The 21,546-nt window shown below is 40.7% G+C and overlaps 1 protein-coding gene across 2 annotated transcripts in view; it reads right to left on the bottom strand.

Moving 5' to 3' along the window:
* ZPBP (zona pellucida binding protein) overlaps positions 1–21,546 on the bottom strand; it is a 93,584-nt gene that overhangs the window by 70,652 nt on the left and 1,386 nt on the right. For both annotated transcript variants that reach the window (XM_081343634.1, XM_081343633.1), the window contains exon 2: positions 3,174–3,236. In XM_081343634.1, the coding sequence (XP_081199760.1) occupies positions 3,174–3,236 (63 nt within the window). The remainder of the gene's footprint in view (positions 1–3,173; positions 3,237–21,546) is intronic.

Genomic DNA, 21,546 nt, shown 5'->3' with positions numbered 1-21,546 from the left:
CAGGGAAACACGATAGTTGGAGAACTATTCAAATTCTTTTATTTAAAACACTTAGAGCCTGGTAGAGATGCATTTTTCTTCGAACAATCAGTTTGTAGTGTACATAGATTTGCAAAACAATGGGACAAAAGAATATTCCTGAAATGTAAATATTGCAGAATATACAGCCTCATGCTACATAACTAAACTCCATTTCATGCTGAATAACTAAATTATTAATATATCTTAAATAGAAAACTATATTTAAATTTTTTACTCCCAAAAGCATTTTATTTCAATATATTTGATAAAAATAAAAAAGCTGATTTAAATAAAAAAACAATTTTTTAAAAAAAATCATCGATTATTATCCACTCTGTGAAGTCTAAGTATACTATATTCGCACCATTTCCTTGATCTATTAATTTAGTCACTTTATCAAAGAAGACAATAAAGCAAAATCTGTTTTAAACAAACCCAGGCTGGTTTCTGGTAATCACCCTTTTCATTTGTAGGTGCTTACAAATCTGCCACTGCTGGATCTATTTGCAGATCCATTGCTTGATTTTCTTTTCCAGGATTTCCCCAGATACTGATGTCAAGCTGATTTGTCAAATCAGTTGGCTTCTTCAGAATCCTGGGATGTAAATCATCTAGTCCCAGCAATTTAAACTCATCTAAAATAGATAGGTATTCACTTAGTAAATTTTTCCTTATTTTGATCTGCATTCCTGTTCTGTCTCCCATGGTGCTGCTTTTGATAGGCTGGGCTAAGTTTTTTCTTTTTGCATGAAAACTGATGCAGAGAAGGAATTAAGAAGGTCTACTTTCTCCCTACTGTCTGTCACCATCTTGCCATCTTCTTCCACTAGTCGATTGATCATTTCCTTGACTTTCTGCTTATGAGGTTTGGTCGGGAACTGGGGGGGTTCCACCAACCGTTTTTCAGACCAGGCCTGGGATTGATCGCGCCGTGACGAGGCTTGGGTTGGGTGCCTCCGGGGCCCCGGAGCGGGGTGTGGGTTTGTTTATTCCCATGGCGGTTGGGAATGGCAGCAGGCGTGTGAACAGAGGGTCGTATCAATATTCGGGAGTGCGTCCCCGCTGTTTCCAAGCGGTGATGCGCTCCGACCCTCTGGTTTCGGCCCATGGTTCCGGGAGCGAGGATGAGCAGCCACCTGAGCTCAGGCTCGTGTATTTCAATGCTAGGTCCTCCGCCCAGTGCGCTCCCACAGAGAGGGCCTCCTCAGGGTGCCTCTGATCAGAGAATGTCGATTGGTGGCCCCCAGGGGGAGGGCGTTCTCTGTGGGCGCGCCAGACCTATGGAACCGCTTGCCGGTTGAGCTCCAGACGGCCCCCGACCTTCGCTCCTTCCGACGCGATCTAAAAACTTATTTATTTGAACAATCCGGCCTGGTCTGATGGGGTTGGGGTTTGGATTTGGTTTTAACATTTTTAATCATTGTTTTATATTGGGCATAATTATTTAATTCTTTTTAACTTTTGTATGTATATTTTGATATTTATTGCCCTGTACACCGCCCTGAGTCCTTCGGGAGAAGGGCGGTATAAAAATTTAATAAATATAAATATATAAATATATATATTTCTTACATATTAAAAGAAACTTTTTTTGTTATTTTTGGCATTTGTTGCAAGTCTTACTTCATTCTCTGAGCCTTGCATTTCCTGACTCCACCCTTGCACATTCAGGCCATTTGTTGGTATTCTGTTCTTAGTATGAGCTCCTCTTTCCATTTTTATACTTCTTTTTGTATCTCAGTTTGTCAGAGAGCTCCTTGCTGAACCACACTGATTTTATCTGGTCTCTCATTTTTCTTTCTCTGTGGTATTTTGATTGGGCTTTTTTAATCTCATTTTTCAATGTTTCCCAATATTGAATTATTTTTCCCTTAGAATTTCCATCAATGGAATCCTTCCTAATTTCTTAGTTTGTTGAAGTCAGCTCTCTTGAAATCTAAAACACCTCTCTGACATTTTTCAACTACTGTGTGTGCATTATATTGAATTTTAGTATGACATGGTCACTCTGCTCCTAAAATTCCTACAACTTCTACCCCGTTCATCATTTCATCCATATTAGTAAGAATTAACTGACCTTCTAATTTCTTCCTTTAACATTTGGATGATAAAGTTGTTAGCTAGGCTCATCAGGAACCTGTCTGATTTCCCACTTGCTGCAGAATTTGTCTCCCAATTAATGTCCCTCACTACTATAGTGGTGTATTTCCTGCACACGTAGCTAACTGATTAACCAAACATTTTTCTATTTCCTCTGCTTGGTTGGATGGCCTGTTTAGTATGTACCTAACAATGTCATTTCTTTTTCTTCTAATATTCATCAAATGCATTCAAGAAGTCTTTTCTCCTTGGTACTATGTATATCTGTAGAAGTCTGGTGATTTCTTAAATACAGTGCAACTGCTCCTCTCTCTTTTTTTTGGAGTCTGTTTCTCAACCTACAACCATTTCTAGTCCTCAACCTACAACCATTTAGTGACAATTCAAAGTTACAACACTGAAAAATGTGACATGTCCATTTTCACACTTACAATTATTGAAGCATCCCCATGGTCATCTGATCAAAATGCAGATGCTTGGCAACTGGTTCATATTTATGACAGTTGCAATGTCCTGGGGTCTTGTGATCACCTTTTGCAACCTTGTGATAAGCAAAGTCAATGGGGAAGCCAGAGACACTTAATAACCATGTTACTAATTTAATAACAAGTGATTCACTTAACAACTGTGATCAGAAAGGTCATAAAATTGGTCAAAATTCACTTAACAACTTAGCAACAGAAATCTTGGGCTTAATTGTGGTTGTAAATTGAGGATTACCTGTACCTGGAGATCAATGAACTATTAACTATATTAATTATGGTAAATAGGTTTCAAAAAACCAGGAAAAGAAACCAACTATAAATCAGGATTTTATATGGTGACACCTTTAGTTTAACCCTTAACCACAGTTTTTGTTAATTCTAGTTAATAGGAACTTTGTTTTTTTGATTTGTTTCACTTCTCATAGAAAGTAATGAAAGAGAGTAAAGAAATGGCATTAACATTCATGAGGCATGAACTGTGTATTTCATTTAAAGACAAAATACGAACATGTGAATATAGCCAATGCTGAAAACCTCTCTAAAATTTCAAATTTGTTTACTATATACCTGGTAAATTTGTTGATCCTACAACTTTCAGTGCACGAGGATCTATTCTGGTAGAAGAATGAACTGTCAAAAAAGGGAAAAAATAGCATAATTTCAAATCTTAGAAAAATAACTAGACACAAATGACTGTTGACTAATCAGAGAACAATAAAAGATCAAAGCAACCACAGTCACTTCACACACAATTGCAAGAATACAGAATGAAATGGCTATATTCAAACAATAATCCAAACATTTTAAAATTATTTCAAGATGCCTTGGATAAATGCTGAAATATTAGATTCTTCTTTGCTGTTCCCGTCATGCTAGATTTGGTGTTAAAAACCAGACTTGCACAGGATAAATATTTCATTCTATACTCAAATCAGAAAATGCTGGTTTAATATTAGGTATCAAAGTGATAATATCCTGAATAATTTACCTATGTTGATTATCGTTACTCTTTTGAAAAAGCCAAAATTTTCATAACTCAAATAAATTGGAAGATTTCAATCAAAATTCAATGCATGATCTTATGAACAATCTCAAAAAAGAGCCAGAGCAGAACATATCCAAATTTTCAAAATCCTTATCAGTCTTTATTTATTAATTTGCAAAACATTTATTTATTTATATATTAATCCCTATGAAAAATATAAGACTGATACATTAATTTGACAATTGATTTCTTAGCACATTCCTCGCATTAATTTCAGAAACACAATATTCATCTAAATTATATTTTAATTTCCTATTCAGTTTTGATCAATTTTTAATCAATTCATGTTATTTACTGCACTTATAAATTACTTGCAAACATTAATACTACTGATTTTTAAGACCATTAAGAACATCTAATTCTGTTTGATGGCTTCAGAAAGCACTTTGCCTCTAAATATCAAAGTATCTGCTACTGACAGTCATGGTTTGCAAATGTCATTGTGCAGGAAGAAAGGAATCATAATTAAAGGAAAAGCTAAGTAACAGTTGAGTGATACAGGGAACAAAAAATATGTTTGGTATAAAAAGTGCCAATCAGCTGCTCTGCTGCCACATTTTGGTGACAAGCCACCACTAAATTTTAGAAGCAATCTGAGGCATACCCAAAGCATTACAGGTAGTCCTTGACTTACAACCACAATTGAGTCCAACATTTCTGTTGTTAAGTGACACATTTATTAAGTTAGTTTTGCCTCATTTTATGACCTTCCTTACCAGAGTTGTTAAGTGAATCACTGCAACTGATAAGTTAGTAACCCAGTTAAGTGAATCTGGCTTTCCCACTGAGATTGTCAGGACGCAAAAGGTGATCACATGACTTTGGGACAGAGCAACGGTCATAAATATGAACCAGTTGCCAGGCATCTAAATTTTGATCATTTGAATATGGGGATGCTGCAAAGGTTATAACTGAAAAAGAGTCATAAATCACTTCTTCCAGTGCGTTTGTAACACTGAACAGTCACTAAATAAGTCGAGGACTACCTATATTTGGTAATTGTCCTAGGTGAATATATGGAAACTGCAGATATATATTAAAATGCTATGCCAATTGCTGGGCATCTTTGATATCTAAACTGTTAACTAAAGCATTATTGGGCTATATGCAACCTATGGGCATTCATTCCAGGTATAACAGAATGAATATGATGAAAATGGTAACACGTAAGTTCATGAACTATACAACTTCAGACAATTATATAAACAAATTATTAGCATAGTAATATTAATGAAATCCCCTTCATGGATTACTGCCTTGTCGTGGCAAAGGGGCTTGCATAATTCAATGAAACTATGAGCTATGCCGTGCAGGGCCACCCAAGACGGAAAGGTCATAGCAGAGAGTTCTGACAAAATGTAATCCACTGGAGAAGGAAATGGCAACCCACTCCAGTATCTTTGCCATGAAAAACCTATGGACAGTACCAAAAGGCAATACGATATGACACTGGAAGATGAGCCCCTCAGGTAGGAAGGCGTCCAATATGCTACTGGGGAAGAGCAGAGGGCTAGTACTAGTAGCACCGGAAAGAATGAAGCAACTGGGCCAAAGCCGAAAGGACGCTCAGCTGTGGATGTGTCTGGTGGTGAAAGGAAAGTCCGATGTTGTAAAGATTTTTTCTCCATAGTAACCTGGAATGTAAGATCCATGAATCAAGGAAAGCTGGACATGGTCAAAAAAGAGATGACAAGACTGAACATCGACATCTTAGGTATCAGTGAACTAAAATGGACAGGAATGGATGAATTTAATTCAGATGAACATCAGGTATACTACTGCGGGCAAGAATCCCTCAGAAGAAATGGAGTAGCCTTCATAGTCAATAAAAGAGTAGGAAAAGCAATACTGGGATACAATCCTCAAAATGACAGAATGATCTCAGTTTGAATCCAAGGCAAACATTCAATATCACAGTAGTCCAAGTCTATGCCCCAACCACAAGTGCTGAAGAGGATGAAATTGACCAGTTCTATGAAGCCCTACAGCACCTTATAGAACTAACACCAAAAAATGATGTCCTTATCATCATGGGGGATTGGAATGCTAAAGTAGGAAGCCAAAAGATAACCGGAAAAACAGGCAAGTTTGGCCTTGGAGTACAAAATGAAGCAGGGCACAGGCTGATAGAATTTTGTCAAGAGAATACGATGGTCATAGCAAACACTCTTTTCCAACAACCCAAGAGACGGCTCTACACATGGACATCACCAGACGGTCAACACAGAAATCAGATTGATTATATGCTCTGCAGCCAAAGATGGAGGAGCTCTATACAGTCAGTAAAAACAAGACCAGGAGCTGACTGTGGCTCAGACCATGAGCTTCTCATTGCAAACTTTAGGCTTAAACTGAAGAAAGTAGGAAAAAGCACTTAGGCCACTCAGGTATGAATTAAATCATATCCCTGTTGAATATACAGTAGAGGTGACAAATAGATTTAAGGAATTAGATCTGATAGACAGAGTGCCTGAAGAACTATGGACAGAGGTTCGCAACATTGTACAACAGGTAGCAACCAAAACCATCCCAAAGAAAAAGAAATGCAAGAAAGTAAAATGGCTGTCTAATGAAGCTTTGCAAATAGCTGAGGAAAGGAGGGAAGCGAAAGGCAAGGGAGAAAAAGAAAGATATGCCCAATTAAATGCAGAATTCCAGAGAATAGCTAGAAGAGATAAGAATGCCTTCTTAAATGAACAGTGCAAAGAAATAGAAGAAAACAATAGAATAGGGAGGACCAGAGATCTTTTCAAGAAAATTGGAGAGATGAAGGGAACGTTCAATGCAAAAATGGGCATGATAAAACAAGAAGAGAGAGAAGAGATTAAGAGGTGGCAAAATTACACAGAAGAACTATACAAGAATGAGCTTATACAAGATGACTGTTATATGTAGGCCTTTCTATCTGCCTAGAGAAATTACTGTGGTAATTATTATAGCTGTTTATGTTCCACCTGATGCCAATGGTAACATGGCACTTTCCCAGCTGTATGACGTCATCATCAGGTAGCAGCAAACTCACCCAGAGGGCGCTCTTGTCGTGGCTGGGGACTTCAATCAAGCTTGTCTGAAGACAGTTCTCCCTAAGTTTGTACAGTATGTGCAAGTTTCCACCAGAGGGAAGAACACTTTGGACCATGTGTATTCCAATCTGAAACAGGCATACAGAGCTTTCCCTCTTCCCCACCTGGGTACATCTGACCATCTTTCACTCCTGTTGTGCCCAAAGTATGTTCCTTTCAGGAAAAGGACTCAGGCAGTCACAAAAAGGGTCAGAACCTGGCCAGTGGGTGCTCTCAGTCAGTTGCAGGACTGCTCTGAAACCACTGACTGGAGTGTATTTGAAGAACAAGATCTAAATTCATATACAGATGCCGTACTCTCTTATATTAGAACATGCACTGATAGTGTAACAACAGATAAGTACATTAGAGTTTACGGGAACTGTAAACCCTGGATGACTGCAGATACGAACACTCCTGAGAGCCCGGGATTCTGCCTTTAAGGCAGGGGACAGGGACAGATACAGAGGCCAGGGCAAATCTCAGAAGAGGCATTAGGATGGCAAAACAACAATACAAACAAAAGGTGGAGAACCATTTAGCGAACAACGATCCGAGGCAAGTATGGCAGGGACTGCAGCACTTAACCAACTATAAGGGCAGCACGAGGAGCATGGCGAACACCGATGCCTCGTTGGCTGAGGAGCTGAATATCTTCTTCGCCCGCTACGAGGTTAAAAGACCAGACCCTGTAGCCTTTGCTGGCCGGCCTTCTGACTCTCAGCCACTCACCCTGTGTGAACACCAACCGAGAGCTGTATTGAAGGCTGTGAATCCCAGCAAAGCCACAGGCCCAGATGGGGTGCTGGGGATAGTGGTCAGGAATTGTGCCGATCAATTAGCAGGGGTCCTGACAAGGATTTTTAACATCTCCTTGCAAACGGCATGTTTACCATCGTGCTTGAAAGCAGCTACCATTGTCCCAGTCCCCAAGAAAACTGCAGTTGAGTGCCTGAATGACTACAGACCTATTGCATTAACGTCTGTACTCATGAAATGCTTCGAAAGATTGGTTCTCCAACATCTTAGGACATGCCTCCCACTGGACTTTGATAAACATCAATTTGCCTACAGGGGAAATAGGTCGACAGACGATGCCATAGCTACTGCTTTACACTCTGTAGCAAGTCATCTCGAGAAACCTGGAAGTTACGTCAGGATGCTTTTTGTTGACTACAGCTCGGCTTTCAACACCATTTTGCCGAGCATTCTCATCGAGAAGCTGACTGACTTGAAATTCTCCCCCGCCATCTGCGATTGGATTCAAAACTTTCTTAGGGATCGGTTACAAACAGTGAGGGTCGGGTCTGCTTTGTCCACCTCCCTGAAGCTTTGCACTGGCACACCACATAGTTGTGTACTTAGCCCCTACCTGTACTCTTTATACACTTATGATTGTGTATCATTTGACCCATCCACTGCGATAATCAAGTTCGCAGATGATACAACTGTGGTGGGTCTTATTACAGGTGGGGATGAGGCAGCATATAGGGCGGAGGTACAAAAACTATCCATATGGTGTAGTAACAACAACTTGCACCTAAACATCAAGACGAAAGAGATGGTGTTAGACTTCTGGAGAAAAAAGGAGGAACCTGCCCCACTTTACATCGGGGAGGACTGTGTAGAGAGAGTTTCCTCCTTTAAATTTCTGGGAGTCTACCTCTGTGAAGATCTGACCTGGAAAGTTAACACAACCCAGGTGGCTAGAAAGGCCCAATAGAGGCTTCACTTTCTTAGGGTCTTGCGGAAGAACAGGGTAGAACAACAGCTAATGACCCTCTTTTACCGGTCTACTATAGAGAGCGTCCTCTCGTATGGTATTGTGGTTTGGTATGCTGGTCTGACAGCCGCAGACAGGAAAGTATTACAGAGGGTAGTGAGCACAGCACAAGACATTGTGGGCTGTTCCCTGACACCACTGGATGACCTCGCCAGGGCTCGTTGCCTTGGAAGAGTGAGGAAGATTCTCAGGGATGACTCACACCCTGGACGGTATCTCTTTACTCTCCTACCATCGGGTAGGAGATATAGAAATATAGCCAGCCGTACCAACAGGCTGAAAAATAGCTTTTAACTGTGGGCTGTTAGGCTTTTAAATGGGACATAATCTTATGCAGAATTAACTTGGGAGGCCGGTGTGTGGTGTAGTTGGTTCACATGGTGTGGTAGGATGGAGGGTTTGTTGTCACTGTGTGTTGGGGGGAGAGAGCATGGGGGGGGCTCAGCTAATCTCAATGGACACATGTTGTACTTTGACAATAAAGGTTTATTATTATTATATTATTATTAACATCCCTGATAATCACAATGAGGTGGTCACTGACCTCGAGCCAGACATCCAAGAATGTGAAGTGAAGTGGGCCTTAGAAAAGCTGAGCAACAACAAAGCTAGTGGAGGTGACAGTATTCCAGCTGAGCTATTCAAAATCTTAAAAGATGATGCAGTAAAAGTGCTACCCTCAATTTGCCAGCAAATTTGGAAAACTCAACAGTGGCCACAGGATTGGAAAAGATCAGTTTACATTCCAATTCCAAAGAGAGGCAGTGCCAAAGAATGTTCAAACTACCGCACCATTGCACTCATTTCTCACGCTAGTAAAGTTATACTTAAAATCCTACAAGCTAGACTCCAGCAGTATATGGACCGAGAGCTACCAGAAGTACAGGCAGGATTTCGAAGAGGCAGAAGAACTAGAGATCAAATTGCCAACATACGCTGGATCATGGAGAAAGCTAGGGAGTTCCAGAAAAACATCTACTTCTGTTTCATTGACTATGCTAAAGCATTTGATTGTGTGGATCATAACAAACTGTGGCAAGTTCTTAAAGAGATGGGCATACCAGACCATCTTATTTGTCTCTTGAGAAACCTATATGTGGGCCAAGAAGCAACAGTGAGAACGGGACACGGAACCATTGATTGGTTCAAAATTGAGAAAGGAGTCCGGCAAGGTTGTATACTGTCACCCTGCCTATTTAACTTATATGCAGAGCACATCATGAGAAAGGCAGGGTTAGAGGAATCAAAAGTTGGAATTAAGATTGCCGGAAGAAATATCAACAACCTAAGATATGCAGATGATACCACTCTAATGGCAGAAAATGAAGAACTAAAGAGCCTCTTGTTGCGGGTGAAGAAGGAGAGTGCAAAAGTTGGGTTGAAACTTAACATTAAGAAAACCAAGATCATGGCATCCGCCTTTGAACTATGGTGCTGGAGAAGACTCCTGAGAGTCCCTTGGACTGCAAGGCGATCAAACTGGTCAGTCCTAGAGGAGATCGACCCTGACTGCTCTTTAGAAGGCCAGATCCTGAAGCTAAAACTCAAATACTTTGGCCACCTAATGAGAAGGAAGGACTCATTGGAGAAGAGCCTAATGCTGGGAAAGATTGAGGGCAATAGAACAAGAGTGTCAAACTCAATTTCATTGAGGGCCGCTTTGTGGTTGCCCTCAGGAGGCCGGGTGGGTATGGCCTGGGTGGGTGTGGACTACTGGGTGGGTGTGGCTAGAGTCCATATGGCCTACTGGGTGGGCATGGCCAGCTCTACATCATTCGCATCAAGGGTGCCTATGGGGGCCTGGGCAGGAGTGGGACAGATCTGAGGGTCTCTGGCAGAAGGAGGGTCTCTGGGCCAGAGCCAAGGCAGTGGGGGCCGTTCCCTCACTGTTTCCAGGATGGCTTCATGGGCCACATGGAACCACTTCTGGCCCCCGGGCCTTGTGTTTGACATGTCTGCAATAGAAGAAGGGGACGACAGAGAATTAGGTGGCTGGATGGAGTCACTGAAGCAGTAGGCGTGAGCTTAAATGGACTCCAGAAGATGGTAGAGGACAGGAAGGCCTGGAGGAACGTTGTCCATAGGGTCGCGATGAGTCGGACACGACTTCGCAGCTAACAACAACGTTAATGAAATGTAACAAAACATGATTCGCACTCAGTTAAACAAATGTAATCTTCTTGGAAGAGACTGGACGTAAATATAAAAAAGTTGGTTAACTTTTCCAACATATCCAGTAGATTAGGGGGGTCTTCAAACTTGGCCTTTTTATGACTTGTGGACTTGGTAAAGATAAAAGTAGACTAGCTATAGTTTACTTTATTAAATGTCTAATTAAAGTCTAAATAAATTACGTCCACAGTATTTCTCTGACCTATCAATTTAGTCAGTTTGTCAAAAAAAGAATGCAATTAGGTTTCTTTGCCATGATCTGCAAAGCTAATCTACAAACGTTTTTAGTAATAACTTTGCTTGTTTCAAGGTGTTGCAGATTACTTGCTTAACTTTTCCAGGGTTTTCTCAGATATTGATATAAGGGTGTTTTACCTGTAGTTTCCTAGATCCATTTTTCCTTTTTTGAACATGGGAACCTTAGTTCTAGTGCTCCAGACTTGGTTCAGAGATTTCATATGCCTAGTTCAGAGATCCTTCAGAACCCTGAGATGCAATCCATCTGGTCTTGATGATTTCAAGTCAACTAGAGTGAATAGGTGTTGTCTTATTATCCTTGCCTATTTTGACTTGTACTCCTAGTCTGCCTTCTGCAGTACTTCTTTTGATAGGTTGGATTGTTTTTCTTTTTGCATAAAGAGTGAATTAAGACGTTCTGCTTTCTCCCTGTTACCTAATATTTCCTTGCTAACTTCTCCCTTTTGTGGAATGATCGTTTTCTTCACTTTTTTGTTTTTTTAACATGCTGAAAGAAACTTTATTTTTATTTTTGGCATTTGTTGCAAGTCTCAGTTCATTCTGAGTGTTAGCTTTCCTGACTTTGTCCCTGCAGATTAGGGCTGTTTGCTGGTGTTCTGTTTCTGTTATGTGTCCCTCTTTCCATTTTTATACCTGTCCTTTATGTTTCAGGTTATCTGAGAATTTTTTATATATATAACCATTCTGGTTTCGTATGTGGTCTCTTACTTTTCTTTCTCAATTGTATTGTGTTAGTCTGGGCTCTTATAATCTCATATTTCAGTGTTTCCCAAGCGTTTTGAGTTATTTACCCTTTCAGATTTCCATCCATGGAATCCTTCCTAAGCTCTTTCTAAGTTTGTTGAAGTCAGTTCTGTTATAATAAGTCTTTATTGATTAGCCCTTGGGCCATATCAAAGTGCAAAGTTTCAGCAACAAATTATTACTAAAATTTGATAAAAGCAATTTAAAATGGAATTTGATAAAATACAATTTAAAATGGAATTAGAATAAAATACAATTTAAAATGAAATAGGAATAAAATACAATCTAAAATGAAATTATAATAGTGTACAATAATTTAAGATATAGATAAAATATGATAAAATTATATTTTGGAGTTGCCCTTGCAATCTACCCCAATCAGTCCCACATATGCAGATCTCAACTGAACCATTTTGTTTAAGTACTGTGCTGCGTTAAATATTATTTTCAAGTTCTGGCCAGACATAAGCTAAGTTGTTTTGATATGGGGATCCCAATGGGTCATTCGTTTGATATATAGACCAAGATACCTGTCTCTCACCCTCTTATATAGGCAACAATGAAATAGGATGTGAGCCAGGTCTTCAACCTCTGCCGCTCCACAAATGCAGAGATGCTCATTGTAGGGTATAGCATGAAATCTCCTATGTGACCATTGTGTCAAGCTGTTTGAATCTCGCCCGCGTAAATATCTCCCTAAGATGTTTTGGCAGTTGTAACTTCAAATAACTGTCTACTTGAAAAATATGTTTGTATTTACTCAGCCATTTCAAGTTACCAACCTTACCAAGGATAGTTATATCATTTTGTGCTTCTATATCCTTAATTCTTTGGGCAATTCTTTTTTTGGGTTGTTCTCCTGTTACACAAGAGACAGGAAGGCCACAGCATCTTACAAAATTTGTTATGAAGTTCTGTTATAGTCTATGATATTAATTTGACTATGGTAAATTACTTGTGCCTGCATTATACTGAATTCCAATATGACATGACACTCCTAAAAGTCCCTGCAACTTCAATCCCTTCTATCATTTCATTTGTTAGCAAGAAATCCAGTATAGTTGACCTTCTAGTTCCCTCCTCTGCTTTTTGGATGACAAAATTTTCTGCCAGGATCATCAGGAACTTGCTTGACCTCCCATCTGGTGCAGAGTTTTTCTCCCAGTTGATACAATTATACTGTATCATGCTTCCTGCACCCCTTACCTAAGTGATTAGCAAAAAAGTTCATCTATTCCTTTTTATTTTATATTAACCCAAATGCATTCAAGATTTTGTTTCTTAGGGATTTTTTTGCATTTCTATAGAAGTGTACTTATTTCTTATATATATAAAGCAATTCTATATCCTCTTTTTTTAGATCTGTTTCTTTTGAACAATTTGAATCCCTCTAATCATACATTCCAGTCATGGGTTTTACCCCACCACATTTCAGTAATGGCAACAATGTCATAGCTACCCTTATATATTTTTGGACAAAGTGAAAAAAAAATACTAAAAATGGAAAGAGGGCCACATAACTAAGGCAGAATACCAACAAATAGCCCAAACCTGCAAATATGAAGTTAGGAAAGCTAAGGCTCAAAATGAAGACTTGCAACGTGTTAAAAATAATTTAAAAAGTTTCTTTCAACATATAAAAAACAAGGAAAAAGTCAAAGAAACAATTGGTCCACTAATGCAGAGCTTTTCAACCAGTGGTACGGGCACCACATGTGGTACATTGGCACCTGGCAGGTGGTACATGACCATCCTAGAAAAATGGTAGCGGGGGCGGGGAATGAGCGAACTGGTGGCAGCACCACACAAGCCTGAGCGAGAGATGGCTGGAGCTGCAGGGCTGAGCGGAAGTGCCAGTATCAGCGCCAGGCTCCAGCTGGAGCTCAGTGCTGATCCCGGCGCTTCTGTTGAGCCAAGAAGCTCAGCTGGAATGTTGCAGCATCCCCAGGGTCTTGTGATATACATTGAGATGCTTGGCAAATGATTCATATTTATGACGGTCACAGTGTCCCAGGGTCATGTCAAGTGACCAAAACCTGCTGCAACCACCCAGCAGACAGGGGAAATAAAAACCAAATGCCCACCCCACCTGCTGCCAATCCTGAACAGAAATGCTCACAACAATAAAAACCTTGGACAGGAGAAAAAGCGCCACCAGGCAGGCAGTCAGGTGTCTTGCTCGGCTGTGGCTTGGGGGGCACTTTTTCCAGTGCCATTGTAACTTCAAACAGTCACTAAGCGAACTGTTGTAAGTCGAGGACTACCTGTACTTCATCACTTTTTCCTTTCTTTTTTTTTGGTCATCTAGTTTTTGACACCTTGTTAGGTGACTGGTGGTACTGGATGTTGCCGTATCCTAAAAGTGGTACAATGGGTGAAAAAGTTGAAAAGCCCTGCGCTAATGGGAGATAATGGCAAGTAACTACCAGGAGAGAGAAAGCAAAACTGCTTAATTCATACTTTGCATCTGTGTTCATGCAAAAAGATAATACAACCCAACTTACCAAAAATAGAACCATAAATCACAGGCTAGGAATGCAAATTAAAATAAGCCAAAATAAGGTAAGAGAACACCTGTCAGCTCTAGATGAACTCAAATCATTGGGTCCTGATGGATTACAACCCAGAGAACTGAGAGAACTGGCAGATATGATCTCTGAACCACTGACCTATATCTATCAAAGTTCTTAGAGCACCGAGGAACTATTTTAGGACTGGAAAATAACTGATGTGATTCCCATCTTCCACGAAGGAAAAAAATGTATCTAGGAAACTACAAACTAATCAAAAAGTCTTGGAAAAGATAATCAAGCAACAAATCTGCGAACACTTAGAAGGAAGCAAAGTTATAACCAAAAGTGGACACAAATTTGTCAAAACCAGATCAAGCCAAACAAGCCTTATTTTATTCTTTGATCAAGTGACTAAATGGACCAGTGGAATGCTGTGGACATAATATACTTAAATTTTAGCAAGGCATTTGACAAAATAGATCACAACCTACTTCATGGACAGCTAGAAAAATGTGGGATAGAGAGTACCATCATCCATTTTAGGCCCAGTATTGTTCAATATCTGCGTAAATGTGGGAATAGAAGGGGAATTCATCAAATCTGCAGATGACACTAAGCTAGTAGGAATAGCCAACATCCCAGAAGAAAGGTTCAAGATCCAGAAGGATCTCAACTAATTAGAACACTGTGCCTATATAATAAAATGAAATTCAAAGTGAATAAAAGTACAATTTTACACCTAGGTAAGAATAAACGTTTGTACACGTTCATCAGTGATGGCAAATCTTTTAGAGACCGAGTGCCCAAACTGCAACCCAAAACCCACTTATGTATTGTGGGGTGGGCAGGGCCCAATGGGTGGGCATGGCCAACGTGATGTTGCTCCTGGGGAGGGATGCCTGTGGGGGCCAAGCAGGGTTGGGGGAGATCCAGGGGGTCTCTGGTAAGTAGGGCAGTAGGCAGGAGGGCGTCTTGCTCAGCTGATGGCTTGGGGGGGAAGGGACAGCTATACCCCCTCCCAAACACTGCCCTCTCACGAAAGAATGAAAACTCCAAAAAGTGACAAGGAAAAAAAGTTACAACAGAAGAGTGTCTTGCAATGATTTTCTTTCCCACTTCCTTCTAGCTGTAGTTTAAATATGTAAAGACCACAAAAGAAAAAACTTGGCTTTCTCTCATTTTAATTCAGAAGGCAAGAAGGGGAGGATTGGGGGGGGCTTGTTTGTTTCAAAGGGAGAGGGGCTGGGGGAGCACAGCAGGTGAACGGTGATGGTGCAAGGCTTCTGGCTAAGCAGGGGGCGTTGGGCACACATTCTCTTTAAAAGAGCAAAACAAGGCAAAAAATAAAGATTCCCCACTCACTCCACCTCCCAAAAACACAAAAACAGAGCTTTCAATGATACAGTCCTTGGAGGCCATATGGGTGGACTCACAGCCCCTCTGACTCCCCCCCCAGGCACTTGCCAGAGCCTCTTAATCACAGAACATTGGGCAGGGGGGGTCCCATCTCGAGTCAGGGGTGCCAGCTCAGCAGCACCAACGGAGATTGGCACGGTCTGTCTCACCCTCGTCACTGTGTGTGTGGGGGGGAACTGGATTAGAAAAATGATCCTCCAATGCCCAGCAGCTGCTGCCAAGGTGGCTCATCTCCTTCCTTTGGGGAGAAAGGGGGTCAGCATGCTCTGGGGACCAGGGGGGTGGGGAGGCGCGGGGAGGCTCCTCAGCCCCACAGCTCTTCTGAGGGGAGGAGGAGGGGAAGGGCTGTGCTGGGATCAGGGTTCCTCGTGACCTCCGCTGCCTGCCTGCACTCTTCTGCCACAGATGCCACAGCTCCGCAGACATTGGGAGCGCCCATCCCACTTACCGCTCATCCTGGGGCAGCTGCTGCCGTCTGGCGCTCTCCAGCCCGTCACTGGCCAGCTGAGCACGCTGAGCTCGTGCCTTGGGCGAATGGAGGCTGGAAGGGAGCAAGAGCCGAGGCTGCCCAATTCCTCCATCTGAGGATGTGTGCAGGGCGAGGCACCATCCGGCTCGGTAAGCCGCGGTCCGCCCGCAGAAGGAAGAGGATGGAGGAGGGCTGGACAGGGATGGGCTGGTGGTGGGCACAGCACTTCCCATGGGGGGAATCTGACCAGTCCCAGCCTGGAGGGGGGCGGAGAAGCCAAGGGAGCCTGAAGGGAGGCAGGCATGGTGCTCAGGGGTAGCTGCTCTCCCCCCACCTCTCCTGCAAAAGGGCTAGCTGGCTTCGGTGTCACCTGGGCAGGCTTTACTGCGCATCTGCACAACAGCTGACAGGCCCACCTTCCTTCCTTCCTTCCTTCCTTCCTTCCTTCCTTCCTTCCTTCTCCCTCCCTCCCTCTCCCCCTTTCTCCAAAATCCACTCATGTGTCCCCCTTCCACTAGCCTTCTGCAAAGCACAAACGGACGCCACATCATACTTGTCTTCTCCAAACTCATGCCCACCATTGCTTCCAAAGGCCGTCTGCTCACTCACTCACTGCCTTCCCGCCAAAACCTGCTCCTTTTATAGGTTCCCCTATCCCTGCTCAGCTCTCACACTGCTAGAGAGAGCACTGCTAGATTTGGTTTCCCTGCCCTCTCCAGTTCCCACTAGTCAAGCGCTCATGGAGAGGGGGAGGTAAGCGTCCCTCTGGCGCACATACCAACAGAAAGGGCTCTGTGTGCCCAGTCTGGCACACGTGCCATAGGCTCGCCACCACGAGACAAGGTGAAGCTTGGCTCTGTACCAGTAACATGAGAGGGATCTTGGAATCCTAGTGGCAATTACTTTACTATAAACCAAAAGTGTATGGCAGCAGCCAAAAAAGTCAATGCAATCCTTGGCTTCATTAGAGGGATATGATCAAGATCACATGAAGTATTAGTATTGCTTTACAAAGCCTTAATAAGACCAAACTTAGAATGTTGCATCCAATTTTAGTCATCAAACTATAAAAAAGATATTAGAACACTGGAAAGAATGCAGAGAAGAACAACAAGGGGTGATTAGGAGACTGGATGCTAAAACTTATGAAGAACATTTGCAGGAACTGGCTATGTCTAGTCTAGTGAACTAGGACTAGGGAAGACATGATAACAGTGTTCCAATATTTGAGGAGTACCACTAAAAAGAATGGGTCAACCTATTTTCCAAAGCACCAGTAGGTAAGGTAAGAAAAGAAACAACGGATAAAAACCAATCATGAAGAGAAGCAATCTAGAACTAAGGAGAACAATTAACAGTGAGAACAATTAACCAGTGAAATGCCTTGTCTTCAGAAGTTATGGGTGCCCGAAAGCTGGAAGATTTTAAGAAGAGAATGGACAGCCACTTGTCTGAAATGGTACAGCGTCTCCTGCTTGAGCAGGGGCTTTTCAACCTGTGGTATACTGACCACTGGTGGTACTTCGGCACCTGGCAGGTGGTATGCGACCTAGACATGTGTAGCAGGGAGGGGGAGGGTGTCAGCTGAAGTGGCAAAAGCACCAGAGAGACCTGGGGGAAGAGTCAGCTGGGGCTGCAGTGTTGCTGGGGCTCTGCTGAGGGCACTTCCGACAGTCTCTGCTATCACTGGGAGCAAGACAGGCCTTGGGGTGAGAGAGTCAGCTGGAACTGCCAAGGGCCTAGGATCGGCATGTGTAGCTCTACCTGATCGAGCTGTGTGCAGCAGCCAGCTGGGGAATGGGTTACTACGTGTGGGAGTGGTGGCAACCAATGCTGAAGCTCTCCCTGAGCCCCAAAGAGTGGCACATCTGGAAAAGAAAAGGAGGAGGCTGGAGAGAGGAGAGGATATAAAAGGAGGGTTTGGTGGGAGAGGGAGAGGAAAAAAAGACAATAGGAAACAGAAAGAGAGAGGGAGAAAAGGAAAGGTTTCCGTGAGAAGCAGTGAAAAGAGAAGAGAAGCTTCTGTGAGAGAAGCAGTGAGAAGAGGAGAGGAAAGGCTTCTGTGGGAGAAGTAGAGGCTTCTGTGAGAGAAGCAGTAAGAAGAAAGAGAGAAGAGGAGGAGAGGCTTCTATGAGAGAAGGAGAGAGATCAATGAAGTAGGCTGTGTGTGCGAGAGAGAAATAGCACAGATAGAAAAAAAGGCTGGCCAGCCACCTGACCACCAAAGTAGTGGTGCATATTAATAAATATGCATAAATTCATATGTCTGTCAGTGCAAAGCAAAAGTGGTTCAACAAAGGAAACGCCATGAAAGAAATTAAAACTGGTACTTTTTCTTTTTTTGGTCATCAAGTTTTTGACACCTTGCTAAGCATTGTTATGTCCTAGAAGTGGTACAATCTGTGAAAATATTGAAAAGTATTGGAGTAGAAGATCTCTAAGGTCCCTTATAATTCTGTTATTCTATGTTTTACATTCTTTTTTACTGTCCCTGAATTTGCCTTCTATGTATCATGTTTTATGTCTGAGTTCCCCTTCTTTCGCACTATATAATTGGTTGTCTTCAGGTTTATGCTTGGGATTACATCCTAAAGATTGATCTTCTTTCCATTCCATATTTAAAGTCCTTCAAATAAGCTGGGCCAGTTAAAAGTTTGAAAGTTTGGTCACCAAATTAGAGCCAGACATTCTGCAAACTGAAAGTAAGGGGATTCTAGAAAACACAGCTAACAATAAACTTGGAAGAGTTAGGAAAATAGGGGCAAGACTATTTATAATCTTATAAGGTGATGCAATTAAAGTCAGATAAAATTATATACAGTTTGCAAGCCAGGTATGGATAAAATGGCAATGCTCAGTGGAGTAAAAAGAAACTACTCATCTAATAATGGGAGAACTACAATGACAAATATAAATAAAATATTAAAGTTCATACTAATAGTAAAGTTATGCATTGTCAAAGCTATAAGTTTTCCATAAAAGATAGATCATCAGAAAGAACAAAGAAAAGCTGATACCTTTGAAACTGGGATACTAGAAAAACCACATCTCTGGCTACAGGAATAATTAATTACTAAGTAAAGTAAAATCAAACTACTTCTAAGGAGCAGTCTGTTTTTACTTATTAATTATTCTTGTAGCCAGAGGTGTGGTTTTTCCAGCACCCCAATTCAAAGGCATCAGCTTTTCTTTTCTAAGGACTGTACAAAGTGTTATTTTCTAGAATATAATTATTTCAGTTGTTGTGAGTTCATGCTTGTGATAAACAGTTTGTCATCTTTTGACTATTTTTTTATTATCTTCAGGATCTTCAAGCATCAGGGTCTCCTCTGATTATTCTTGACTTCATAAAATCTTATAATGTTCATATAATGTTCAAATATTTAAGGTTTAGATTATTTATTTATTTATTTATTTATTTTATTTTAATTCCATTTATATCCCGCCCTTCTCCGAAGACTCAGGGCGGCTTACAAGCTTAGCAGTAGCCTTCATTCTATGTATATGCCTGCTTATTAGGGCTTTCATACACCCCCAAGCAGCATTATTACAGCATTATTACAAAGTCAGCTTAATTGCCCCCAACAATCTGGGTCCTCATTTTACCTACCTCGGAAGGATGGAAGGCTGAGTCAACCTTGAGCCTGGTGGGATGCGAACCTGCACTAATTGCAGGCAGCTGGTGTTACTTAAGGAGGCATTAGCCCACTGCTCCACCAAGGCTCTTAGATAATCTAATTTAGGTCACCAACATGAGAATAATGCAAATGGTTTGCAGTTATGTAATAATCTAAAGCTTAAACATTTGAACATTATATGAACATTGTTAAGATTTTACATAGTCAAGAATAATCAGAGGAGACCTTGATGCTTTTGATTTTGAAAATAGTAAAAAATGACCAAAAGACGACAAACTGGCTATCACAAGCATGAACTTAAAACAAATGAAACAATTATACTCTAGAAAAGTATAAATTATACTTTGTACAGTCCTATAAATTTTTATTCAGAACTCATTTTTTTCAAATATAAGATTATCACATAACTTATTTTAAAATTTTAGTCCAATCAATACATAGTTAACATGTGCTAAGTCACATATAAAATGGGATATACAAATACATAATACAGCTTGAATTATGGCAGGGGTAGGCAACTTTGGCTCTTTTATGACTTGTGGACCAGCTATGCTGACTCAGAAATTCTGGGAGTTGAAGTCCACAAGTCATAAAAGAGGCAAGGTTGCCTAACCCTCGGTTAAGGGAAGCAATATTATAAAAGTTTTATCTATGGTTCAACATAGATTTCTAATGATTCACAAATTTGTGCATCATCCAAACCTTGATTATATATATTATCCTAAGGTTGACTACCTAAGCAATTTTCAGGCTCAGAGAAGAGGTACAAAATGTGGTCTAATCCAGCGAATATCTGTTTCCTAGTTCGGTGAACTAAATATTCTACTGCTGAGATGACCATAAGCCTAAAACCAAACCAAAATTAAATAAAAACTTCCTTTTGATTAGCCATTAGATGCTAGCTGACATGGAGAGCAACCAGAAAACTCTAATTATTATTTTTGTGTTATCAGCATAGCAAGTAGCATAGCAAGTATTTTATCTATGCTTTTCACTAAGCAAGGCTTAACTATAATGTACTCGATCTTTCTTATACATTTCTAAAGCTAGCATTATTTCAATCTGAAGCTCAAAAAGGATTAGTATAATTTCTGCTTTCTGGTCTTTTGTTTCAGTTTGCCTATGAACCATGCATCCCTTTTATTAGATTAACAAAACAAAAGCCTACCATTTTTGGATTTTAGTTTGAACACCAAGCCAGAAATAAAATTGTATACAACTAACTAACTAACCTGTTTTCATGATATGTATATTGCTGTTCAATTGAAGGCAAATTTCTTCCCATGTGCTTATTTCTACGTTTTAAACTATAGTACACTTTTCTGATAAGAAAATAACTACAATGCATAGCCACAAGATGGAGTCATACAACCATATATATGTAAATAAGGAAAATATAATAAATTACAGTAATTCTAAACATTTACAATTTTTCTACAACTGTTTTCAATTATAAAATCTGGAAAAAAATACATTTTAATACAATATTCTTTCTCAGATAAAAATGAAATCCATTTATTTTGTTCTCTCAACTATTAGTATATTTGCTCAAATGCATTTTAGGATCCTTTGTTTGAAAGGTCTTGAATCTTGAAATAAATGTTACTTTTATTTGTCTAATACAAAATAATAATTATTCAAAATAACTTTATTTTTTAGTTTCATTTTGCTTTCATATCCTTTTAGAAAATTACAAAAGAAAACTACTAGAAAATAGTTTGCAAGTTCATCATGGTGGAAGCAGATAGAAATTTGCATAACGAATAGCAGATCTGTGATTTATCACTGAACAAAGCCATTTTAGTAACTGCGACAACACCCATGCCCAAAACTGGTTTGT

This window comes from Vipera berus (genome assembly GCF_964194415.1).
Source record: "Vipera berus genome assembly, chromosome: Z".
Classification (NCBI taxonomy): domain Eukaryota; kingdom Metazoa; phylum Chordata; class Lepidosauria; order Squamata; family Viperidae; genus Vipera; species Vipera berus.
Note: the sequence above shows the minus strand (reverse complement) of the source record. Positions and strands in the feature narration are given on the sequence as shown.